At 35.3% G+C, this 12568-nt stretch overlaps 1 protein-coding gene across 2 annotated transcripts in view; it reads right to left on the minus strand.

Annotated features, from left to right (window-relative positions):
• Nucleotides 1-11351, minus strand: part of PALLD (palladin, cytoskeletal associated protein) — a 200237-nt gene extending 188886 nt beyond the window's left edge. For both annotated transcript variants that reach the window (XM_072406027.1, XM_072406026.1), the window contains exons 1-2: nt 11220-11351; nt 9508-10522 (exon numbers count right to left, since the gene is read on the minus strand). In XM_072406027.1, the coding sequence (XP_072262128.1) occupies nt 9508-10508 (1001 nt within the window). In that variant the 5' untranslated portion in view covers nt 10509-10522; nt 11220-11351. The remainder of the gene's footprint in view (nt 1-9507; nt 10523-11219) is intronic.
• Between the last annotated feature and the right edge of the window lie 1217 nt (nt 11352-12568).

Raw genomic sequence — 12568 nt, forward strand, 5'->3', positions numbered from 1 at the left:
TGTGTACGTAGCTTTATTCTTTAACTTATCTAACTACAGTAAACTCAAATCTGATTGGCCTACTATAGTACACTTGCACTGTACAGTTGTAGTCACCTTTATTTCTGGTATTTACATGCTGTATAAAACATACAGCATGTATTCCTGCTATAAATATATACAGGTATTTCTATATTCTTTTTTCGGTAAAAGGTGAAATGTAGGTTCTCCTACATAGTTCTGCTATTTTGATTGGAAATCATTGTACTATTACATACATACAATAGGCTTTCTAAAGCTTTCTCCTGTTGTGTATTGTCTATGATAGCTGCCTGTCATAACATGATTTGGGTTTGGACGAAAAGTTGGTTTGTAAGGAAAATAATAAAAGAACTTTGTGTGAAGAGTGTATGAGTGACGTACTTATGTCTTTGTCCTTGTTTGCTCTGTGCTGACATGCTTCATCACTTCCTGCGTGTTCACATGAAGATTGTGGATCTACAAATGAAAACTCACGCCATGCTGACTTTTATTTTGTATTGAATGTGCTAACAATGAAATTATGTCAATATTGTGAACACAACGATATGAACATAAACTATGAACCAACATTTTTTGGATTAAAGTGCATTTTTTTATATGAAACCACATTAAATATTATATTTTTTTCCTGTAAAATACCTGGTGATTTTGCTGGTTCCCCTGGTTTCCTTTTTAATTTTCTGACTACACCAAGAACAGAATTATCATGGGCTGGTCAGTTTCAGTCTCCGGGTTGCTGCTTGGAAATACAGTACACTATGTGGATGCACAGCATGTTGTATCTCCCATAATCATTTTTTCACCCAGCTTCACTGATAAAATTGTATCTCATACAGCCTTGGAAAGCTTTAATATATCAGACCTGTTGCTGTAAGATTTCAAACTCTTCTAATCCATGCACATTTTCGTTCACTTTAATGTACAAACAGTCATGTTTTACTATTGTATTTATTGGGCCCTATCATGCATGATGGCACTGAAAAAGAGACGCATGTCAGCACTCCACACAGATGTGTATTGGCACCAGTAAAGTGATGAACATTATAATGTGTATATTACAATATTTCAGCGAGACTGGACTCTGGACTAATTAACGGAATAAAGAATGTTTAGAGAATGTTAGAGAATAGAGAATGTTTTCTTGGCAAATGGTCACTGACGATCACTTGGCTTAGTTAATAAAGAGAAATAGTGTAGTATCTGAATACCTAATCATGTTCAAAGGAAGTAAAAACTTTTTTTTTCTTGATGATGAGGTGAGCACAGATTTTTCTTATTTATCAAGCTCAGTAAGAACTGACTTTGTATTTGCGCACCATGGAATGCATTTCAGTTACTTGAATGCAGAGAATGATGTCCAGTGTTTTATTCTTCAACATTTTCTAGGGTAGGATTGCAACATTCAACATCAGTGTATATAGTTCATCTTTAAAATAAATTTTTGTTTCACATAATTTGTGCATATTTCATTTTCATATACATTCACAGTACCAGAGCGCCATCTGTAGGCTCATATTGTATGTGTCACGTAGATTCTTTGCTAAACAAAAAAGTTTTGTTTTACTTGCTCAAATATATTATTTTTGCGCCAAAATACATCCTATCCAGTATAACTACATTGCAGATATTGGTAATGATATTTATTATGCATGTGTTATGATCTACATGTTTTAACAATATGCACAATAACTTTGCCAATACTTTAAAAAAAATTAAGAAATTAGCTGAATCTTTTTTTTTCTTTTTGAAAGCATTTTAACTTTAATTTTAATTTTTAATTTTAAGTTTTTGGCTAACAGCAGGAAAGGTGGTGCAAGATTGTGTCTTACTCCACTGGGGTTTTAGGCAACCAACTATCTAATAAATACAGTTTTTAATTTTCTGGTGAAATTCCCCCAGGAAAGATTTATTTGATTTATTTTTACTCTCTGACATTCAATGAAACACTCTGTGGCGTGCAATCAATTACTGGAACCAGGGAATATTTCAGTGAAAGTCAGAATTTTTACTAGTACTAGAAGAAGGGTATCCTTCCTCTGACTTGTGGTATGTGTAAGAATCTGATATCCATCTATTCAGGACACAGCACAGGCTATTTACAGTAAAGATATAAAATAGACCAGTGGCTTAGTTTGTTTTGTTGACTTACACATACTACTGCTGGCTGCAATTAGTAAATATAAAAACATAAACAAATAATATTATCATTTTGAACTTTATTTTTAATTGGCACTGAAGGAAAGAGAAAAATGTTAATTGTAGGTGTCATAACTATAATGAGACTGTTAGCTTAAATCACAATCAACCCCAATTTAATATACACTGCTGCACTATATGTTGGTGCTATATAAATACTGTTTATTATTATTAATACTAATAATAATATCAATACCAGTCCATACATCTACATTTCCTTTATGTTCATTTATTATCATATAGTTTTAACTGGCCCCTTATCTTAGTGAAAATTCTGTAAAACCCAAAGCAAAACAGGGTATATACCATTTATATTACTAAATAATTTTTGTGTTGTTCCATACACAGTTATAAAACTGGTAACACTGATATGTATATTTGGTATATTTGGTGATGTTTTGTTCATCTTGAGAAACATGGGAACAAATATATTAAATACTAACTCTTTCCAACAAAAAAGCAAGAATATTTTTAATATAGGAAGTTTGGTGAACACTGCACATTAATAATGATAAAATACCAGTACAAGCTTGATAAGTGATTATCTAATATAGAAAAGTTGTATTCAGTTTTGCGGGAGCATAATCCTTCACCAGTAAGTGTTCCATGTCAGTATAAGGCAATAGTAAAGATTAGGATGCTGACTCCATATGGTAGTGCAACCACTACATCGGGTTCATGAACTCTATGAGTGACCCTTAATTCTGCTTGCCTCATGTTGCACAAACCACAATGTAAGAAAAAACACAGTCCTTTTGAATATTCCCAAGCATATGGATCCATATGGATGTAAAGGGCAGGCTCGCAAATCAACAGCTTAACAAATGCCATAAACAATATCACAAGGCACTAACCATTTCGTGTTTTTGCTAGTTATACCAAAGAAAGCAGAACTATGCCTACATAAATGTATCACTGCAGACAGCCATAAGTAAAGACTATAAAAAAAACAACTAACATGTTCATAAGAGGCCATCTATTGATTTGTACCCACTACAACTATATCATGTCATTTAATAGATAAGCATGAAAAACTTCTAGCTGGAAATATTTCAGATAAAAAAACACCAATTAGTTAAGGGCATGGGGGAAAAGAGAGGTTTTCAATCTTTCATAATTAAAGGTATAGTAAAGAAAGTATAGTTTCGTAGTTATAGTTATAGTACAAGTTATAGCATTTTTGAGCTAACTGTGAGGCTATATGTGCAATAGTTTAAGTTGCTTGAAATTGGGTCATGTATCAAGACAATGATACCATGTAAAGCAGCAAATAAAACAGTATGCTTGAAAAAAAAAAAAACAATTAAGGTGTTGCAATGACCCAGTCAAGGTCCAGACACAAATCAATATGCTGCGGCAGAACCCTAAAAGAGTGGTTCATAAATGAATGCCTACAAACCTCAATGAACTGAAGCAGTCTTGAAGAAGAGTGGGACAAAATTCCTCCACAACAGTGTGAGACACTGGGAAAGGTGGTTCTTCAAGCTACTGAATCATGGGGTGTACTTAGTTTTTCACATTTGGCTTCTTTATTTTGGCTTTACTTTTGCCACAGTATTGTTTTGTTTCACACCTACGCTAAATTAAAATAATTTTAGAACCTGCTATTTGCCAAATGATTTTTTGGAATATGTAGTTTATATATAAATCTATAGAACTGATGACTTCATACTGTGTATATATAGTGAATATTCAGTACTATCTACTAGTCCTTTCTGTCATGGTGTTTTAAGCCTTCTTAGTTGTAGACTATGGGAAATATTCCCCTTTCCTGGCACTTACACCTCTGAATTGTGCTCTGATTATTAGAAATGGCATCTTCAAAGTCAACTTGGAAACTAACATCTCTGAGAGTGTTGATCTCCTTGGTCTCCTGCAGAATTCACTGGTACCTCTTGCAGTGATTAGTGGTGGAACCAGTGAGAACTGCAGGGACCACTGACATTCCTAGGAGTATTCATTTTCAATAGACCTTTTGGGCATCAAGAAAGGTAAGTATTTACCGCCTTCATCCACAGCTAAGAGGGTCTTTAAAACATTGCAAAAGGGTCACTTTAAAGAGAATCTGATTAAAATTTGATAGCAAGAAATGTGATACTACCTGCATGATAAATACCCTCCAATAATTTCCTCCAATAAAGTTTCCTATCTGGTTGTGTTAGATTGTCTATCTTTATAATTTTTACTGTTGTTAGTACCAAAATGGATCAGAACAGCTGAGCTTAGCCCACCCTTTTTAGTTCTAGCACATAGCAAAGTTATTGCATACAGTTTTGAAGAACATTGCTGGATTTATTAATCCCTTCATCTCACATACTTCTTTTATTAACAAAGGGGACAGAGAATAGCCATGGAGCTATCCAAGGGCCTCAGTTGGGGACTTCTTGGCGGTAGCTGTAAAGATAAATCTGTTTACACATTTGTCAGCTGTTGTGTGTGTTAAAGTGTCTGCGGGGGTTTTAAGTATCACTTAATGGCATCTTTCAGGAGGAAACCTTGCAGATCATTGAAAGACATTTCTGTTTGCCATCATCTGAAATATGTTGCTTTCATTTAATAGAAATGTAGGGAAATAAGGATAGTTCATTAGTGAGGGTATTCCAATCCATATAAGCCTTGGTACTGTGACAGCTGCTGACTTCTATGCTTTCTATAAACCTTGAGACAGCATATATTCTTGGCACAGCTTGGTAAAACTTGGCAGCCCCCAGCCATTATCTAGTCATGTACCAGGTGGCTGCAAAGTGTACAGAAAGATAATTTCTCATTTTGAGAAAGGTTATACTGTGTTCATTGGTTCCTAGAACAATTATATATTTAATGTTTTAGACTCAGGCTGCACAGTTTTTTATAATTTTACATTGGGGTTTAAAGGCATATTTGATATCTAAAGGCATTTTGAAAGACACTAGCATAAAATCATTTATAAAAGTTAAATGTGTGTATATTTCATATGCCAATATATTTTAAATTTAGGTGGTAGTTGGGATTGAAATATTTTCCACTACATATCCAGAAGACTCGTTCAAGTATTCCCATGAAAGAATAATATTGACTGCCACTTTTATGCCCTTTTTTTTGGAAAATGATTGAGCAGCAGCTCAAAATATTGGCCTGTCAACATTAGAGTAGGGCAAACTAGTGGCCCAGCTAAGTTTGTTATAATGTGCAAATATACCATGAAAGGGACCCTTGCAACCTCCAGCTAGCTCGGTTTCACTTTATATGATAGTATTAATAATTTAAATTGAAGTAACCTAATTTTGAGATAAATAAGGATTCTGGAAAAAAAATCCCAAGCTTTAGTTAGGTCCATGCATGGCTGAAATGGCTGTCATATTAAAAATTAGACTGTGTTGCAAAGTTACAAGAATATCAAACATATTGTGCAGCCATGGGTATTTTTGATATTTTTTTTATTTATTTTTGTGCCTTGATTGGATCAGCTTACAGGAAGTAACACATAGATGGTGGTCTAGTCATAAGAAGGGGTTCATTATTTTGGTCAGATCACCCATATGGGTACACTGACCATTCTTTTGTGCTGTCAGGGTAAATTGCATAGGGTAAAATAAGCCAAATGCTCTGATCTAACTAAAGCTTGGGGTATTATCATAATCCTTATTTATCTCAAAATGAAGTTACCTAAAGTCATTTAAATTACTAATACTGTCATTTAAAGTGAAACCAAGCTAGCTGGAGGTTGCAAGGGCCCCTGATGCAATGTATGTAAGTAAGCACGGTATACTTGCACATTTTAGCAAACAGGTGTTGACAGGTCCATATTTTGTGCTGCTGCTCAATCATTTTCTTGGCCATCTTCTCGGATTCATCTTCTTAACTTTCTTTCTCCTTTAGCATTTGAGCAGCCAGTGAAGTTATAACCCAAGAGAACACACATTGGAGTTACATTATCCTGACACTTGGCTGAACTCTCTTTATCTTAAATATGTCAAGAGTGTACACTATATTTTGCAGGAGTTGCAGTTAGTGTACATTAAAAAGAAAAAAATTCTAGAAATCAGGCGAAGCATTGTTTTGGCTGGAATGACCTGCAAAGACTTTTCTACTTAAGTTTACTTGATAGGGTATGTTTCCTCCTACTGTTTCCCACAGGTGGCACAATGCCTTCCACTGACACCAATGATAAGCACTGAGCGGGGGATGTATTTTATAACACCAATACTGATGTTGAGGGATTGAGCCTGATTTATTAAAGCTCTGCAAGGCTGGAGAGGATGCACTTTCATCGGAGAAGATGAGTGATCCAGCAAACCTGGAATGGATTTCCTAAAAGTTATGTGCTATTTGTCAACAAATGTTTTCCTGGACCACATCTATTCCAGGTTTACTGGATCACCCAGCTTCACTGATGGAAGTTTTTCCTCTCCAGCCTTGAAGAGCTTTATTAAACCAGGTCTACGTATTACTCCTTCTTCAGAGTCTGGCCATATAGGGTGTATCTAGTTTAAAAGGTTTGAGGACCCTGTTTTAAAAATTCAGAAAGAAAATTACTGTGGAATTATATGCATTCTTAATGTATACATAAGTAAAATAGCTGGAAAAGACAAAGAATAGCAGATAGGAATAGATTCCAGTACAACAAAACAATAGTAGTGTTCAGAGTCACTGGAGGCAAGGGCAGAAAAAGGCATTCTATTATGGAAATGCAGAAGGTTGTACCCATGACTATACCATTGCATCTTTACGGTCAAATAAGCTAGATGTGGACAAGCTGCACTAAGGGTCTAATTGTGCTGTCTGGCAGAGATGCTTGGATCACAAAGCTGGTTGAACAGAATTGTAAACATTGTAACAGGTGATGTAATTTACATACACGCATGTATATAGTTTTTTATTGGCCTGTTACAGTTATACATCTACAATAACTTTCTTACTAACCCTTCCTACCTAAACAGCCCATTTGATTGTTTTAATGACCATAAATTGATTTATTCAAATCAATTTATTTACAAACTCAAGTGAACAATTTAAATTAAAATCTATTGTAGAATTGAAAGAATCTTGATTGATCGGGTTTGAAAATTGCCCTTGATCCTACAAGTATCCAACAAGTTTTTGATAACTAACAATCAATTTATGTTCACTTGTGTATTGGCCGAAGTGTGCGACAGGGTGACTGATTGCTTTTTGCTTTCGAAAGTGGACATTTAAGAGGCCAGCAGGAAAAAAAAAATTGTGGTAATACCCACTTGTGATGCTAAGTCCCTGTGAAACTGAAATCCAAATAATGCTAGTGACTGTATACCCAAAATAGAAAGGGCTAGATGATATTGAAGTCCGTCAACCAGGAAATGCTATGCACACCATGATAAGTGGACTGTGCACTGAAATCAGAGTAGGCAACTGTGCAAGGCTGAAGGTAAGACTGGAGTTCAGCTTTAAGGATTTGTAGTGGACCTTTCTTCTTCCCGTGTTTATCAGTGCTGCTAAACATTTAAAAAAATTACAAAATATTTGGAAAATGTTGCTGTGACAGGAAAGTGAAAATATAGGAGACATTAACATAGGGAAATGAATATTAACAATAGCAAACAAATTAAGTTTGACTGATCCTCAGTGCTTTCAAAATGTTACTTAAAAATCCTTCTTTCCGTTGTTTTCCCTTACCAGATAAAGATGGTAGCTCTACTATATAATTGATAGGATTTGGGTAGGTTTACACCTGCCTCTTCATTCGCACAGCAGTGCAGGTTTAAAGAGCACCAATGTGTGCACATGTGACAGCTGGTGACAGTGAGCAGTGCTAACACTACTCACTGCAGCCCCCATTCATTGCCTATGGGGGCTACTGCAGGGAGACACCACATGTAGCATATCCCCAAGCGGCAGCAGTTCCTGGCATGAGGAAGCAGAAAACATACCACAACCTCATTGCCAGTGTGAATTAGCCCTTTGTGACACCCACGTTTGCCTGCCACCTCCCTTCCTCCTTCCCATTATATCTCCAAACCTCCCCAATTTCCCAGTTCCTGATAACTCGGACAGTTCTGCCTTTGGGGAATTATACTAAAGCTATTGTTCCACAAATTATCTCTAATTGATCTACATTGACCTTGGTTACATAATATTCTACTATGAAGCGTATGTAACTGAGTGCTACAATAATAATTTTACATGTGTTTTCTTTTCCTATTGTTGAATAAATAACTTTGTTGAAAATTTGGCTACCAAACCATGAGCTGGACAAACTAAACAATGTATAAAGTAAATCTAATTATGCTTCCTTTTTTACCCCTGTAAAACTTAATAAAGATCCCAATGTTAATCATTTGAAGTCATCATTAAAGCGCTTTCCCATTTTTTTTGTTTAGTGGATTAATAAGTTTTATGCAAGTGTTCATCTGTTGTGCAGTTGTCCAGCCATTGCTATTTGAGTTATTAAAGAATGCAATTAGGTTAGTAATAAAAAAAAACTGTGCGTTTGGCACATACAACTTATGTCTTATCATAGAAGTATTATGCAGTATACCAAAGCTGCAGTACTGTTATCAATAGACAAAAACAAATACACAACTCAGCTCTGTAATGTTACCAGTCTTTAACATTAAAAGAGTAGTAACATTGGAAATCCCAAACATGTCCCCTGTACCCATCAATTCACTTGGATATCTAAGCCTGTTCTGCAGTTTTTCCCATATTAGGAGGGTTCCAATTTTTTTAAATCTTCCATATGCTCTCGTAGTGAGTGGGCTGTGTATGGGGGAAGGGGATTGAAAGATCTAGCCTTCTGACATGTAAGGTATTGCTTTCAAAGCATGGTTGTCAAATTTTGAATCTTATTCAGCTGCTCTGATTTCTACTAAGCGCTGCTCTGCCAAGATGCCCTATGATAAAGTACCTGCATGCCAAGAAAAGGTGTCCTCAGGATCCCTGAATAAAACCACATCCTGGTATGGCAGTATTGTATTTAGAATACACAGCTCTAATAAACATATAGTTGCCAGGTTTCTCTTTTATCATTTGATTAATGTTTAAAAATATTCTAATACAGAAAATGTAGTAAGTTGGTAATCTCCATCTTTACAGATACCTAACAGATGCTAAAACTAAATGCCGAAATATAAGATGACCGCAAATACACATATACTGTAAGTTACAAATGCATACAATAATTGCATAACACAATGAGATTTTGACTCCTTATTATAAAATCTCATTCAGTTTTGTTTGAAAACATCATTCCTATTTTATTCAGTTTCAGGGTTCTTAGGGTTACACAACCCATATCTATTTACTTCTACAGGTAAGTAGTGCAGTTTGACTTACCTAACTTCTGGAAGGGGGTTTCCTGTTGCTCGGCATTCCAACTTTACTTGCTTTCCCTCGGCCACCTCCTGACTTCTGAGCTTCTGAATAAATCGGGCAGCTGAAAGCGGAGTGTGAGATTTATTAGACTGATTTTGCGTTCTCTCTTCTGTAAGTGGCTTGCTTTCAGTTTTTACTTGTATTTCTTCTTTTCTATTCATCATTTGCATTGTGTTCACCGCTTGCTGTGGTTCAGGTTCACTTTCATTATTTGTGGGGTTCATGAGTATGGTGTTCTCTTTTTTTGGCGACAAATACCCGCTATCTGGGGAAGAGGAATCTCCATTAGGACGCCTTTCTCTTGCTTTGTTTGTCTCTCGAAATATTGCAGAGAGTTCTTCAATAAAAGTAGCTGCCTTTTGAGCTATGTCACTCTGAGAGTTTAGATCCTTGTTAACAGATTTGTTTCTGGCTTTTGGAATTGGAAGTGTGGATGAGCCACTTTTTCCTTGTTTAGAAGCTTTTTGGGCCTGCAAAGTTTTGATAATACTTGGACTAGCTGTCAAAAATGGTGAAATCGTTCCTCTCATATTTGAACTTCCAGATTTAGTGGGAGCACCAGAACTGCCTAGTTTATTCATTGTGTTTTCCCTTTTTCTGGAGTTTTCTGATGTTTTGTTGCTTAATTTTACCTCCTTATAGGATCGGTCAGGTGGGTTATTACGAGAAGATTTGAAAACATGACCTTGGCTATGATCCCCAGACAGAGAACCTGAAAATGCTTCTCGTGCAATATCAAGACTTTTATTAATTTCCTCTTGACTTAGGAAGGCAGAAAGTTCTGGGAAGTTTCCATCAAAGGCGTCGCCATGGAAATCTGACACGGTATCATAGAAGGAATCATGGGAAGAAGCTTCGGACATACTTTCAGACAAAGAGTCCTGTTTTTTCCTCTCGTTAGCATAGAAATCCTTTGTTAAATAAGACAAGGGCAGAGCTTGATCCACAGCTCTGTTTGCCATCCTAAGAGGTGGTTCTGGAGCAAAAAAATAAATAAATGAAAAAAAAAATTATAACATTATTAATAATAATAATAATAATAATAATAAAGAAACTTACAATATGGCTCTTTGGCCAACAAATCAACTTCCCTGTAGGTTTCACCTTCATAATAAGTGGCACCTTAGACTACTATACTACATAACACAGAGGTAGTATTCTTTCCATAGAAGACACATAAAATAGGCAATAAAGCAAAAAATGTAATTATATTGCTATTAATATAACATTAAACCGCATACCATTATTACTATCATATGAATACTATGCAATACAGTAATACACATAACGGGACACATTTCTGAAATAAATTAACGTACATTAAAAGTCTCTTACATGAGTCATGTTTTTGCTCTTTGATTTAATTATAACATTATTTTACAAATGTACTAATTTCTAAAGTCAGTTCTTCATTTTCAACTTTTATTAATTGCTTTATTTCTTTATAGCTCTATTATTACATATTTGTACAAAAAGTATTCAGAAAAACAAGACAATGCTTCTATATTTTTATCTTGCTGAAGATAATAAAATGTTTTAATAGAAAGAAATGACTATGCTTTTTTCTAAGACTATATGATCATGGTTGTAATAATAATACAAAAACAATACTACACATAATAAAATCATTAAATAGTTTAGCATATATTTGTCACTAATAAAATGTTACTCACCTATAAATCCTTAGAGAGTTGGGTATGAACTCCTAATTAGAAGAAAGAGGTGTACAGCTATACATTAAGTATTACTTTGTCCCCACAGCACTCATGAGGTGAATGTGGCCTAAAACTAGCATCTGTTCCCACAGGACCATGTCATTCTTCCTCTAGTCATCTATATTTGGTAACTGATCTCATGTTTCAGTGAACTGCTATCTGGAATTCCAAGAGAAAGGCTGTTGGGCCTTGCTGAAATAACCTCACCAACACTTGCCTCTCAGATATCGGAGGGACTGTGTATTTCAGTTTATTATCTACGCAGCCCTTTTAGTATTACTCGTCATAAGGAAAGTCCTTCAAAGATATATAAATGTCAAAGCAAAAAAATACATTTTAAGTAAACTTCCAATACGCAATACAGAAAGGTGTTTGTGGTATTTGATTCTGGCTTTTGGTAAAATATAATATACAATTTTAATTTGAAAAATGATTTCCCTCTAATGTGCCTGGAAAACCCTCTTAGATGTCCCCAGAAGAGGTATCCGCTTCAGAAGATTTCCCTTCAATTCTATTTCAACATTTTGGAATTTCCTTTGCAGTCACAGGTCATCAAGACAAATAAATAATAATCTCTTTAATATGGATACAGGCAACATTGAAAAACCTTTGCACCTTGTCCAGAACTGAAAATTAGGATTTGTATATAAATTCTTTAAATTGGAATTTATTGGTGCGTTCACAGCAGGGTAAATGTTGGGTGAATAGGGCGCATATTGTGCCACCAATGACGCCACGTGCCCACTAGCCTGGGGCTGCACAATACAATGGGCCTCATTTATTAAAGCTCTCCAATACTGGGGAGGCTATACTTTGATCAGTGAAGCTGGGAGATCTAGCAAACTTGGATCGCATCCAGGATTCAAAACTTTGCTAGCAAAGAGCAAATGACTTTGAAGAAATCCATTCCAGCCTTGTAGAGCTTTAATAAATAAGACTTATGATCAGCAATAGCAATGGGTTAACCCATTTGGATCATTAGAGGTGGCGGCCAGTTTAATTGCATGTACTTGCTAAAAATGCTATAAAAAAACTAATGTAGCCAGCACATCTAAAGACTGTTAAGCTGTAATATAAAAAATTGTTCATTTTAAGGTTTGGAAAGAAGTTTGAGGTTTCAAAAAAGGTTTGATTGAAGATCAGTAAAAAAAAAACTCCCACCAAGCATTCAGTTACTTCAAGCATGTACCATTGTGTCAGGGCTAATCCCTTACTAAAAATGCAGACTACTTTAGTTCTATCTAGCTTTCTGGTTATTTTAGAATAAAGAAGTCATCAAAGTATTACAAAATATGAGAACATGTGAG

The sequence above is a fragment of the Pyxicephalus adspersus genome, chromosome 3 (assembly GCF_032062135.1).
Source record: "Pyxicephalus adspersus chromosome 3, UCB_Pads_2.0, whole genome shotgun sequence".
Lineage (NCBI taxonomy): Eukaryota > Metazoa > Chordata > Amphibia > Anura > Pyxicephalidae > Pyxicephalus > Pyxicephalus adspersus.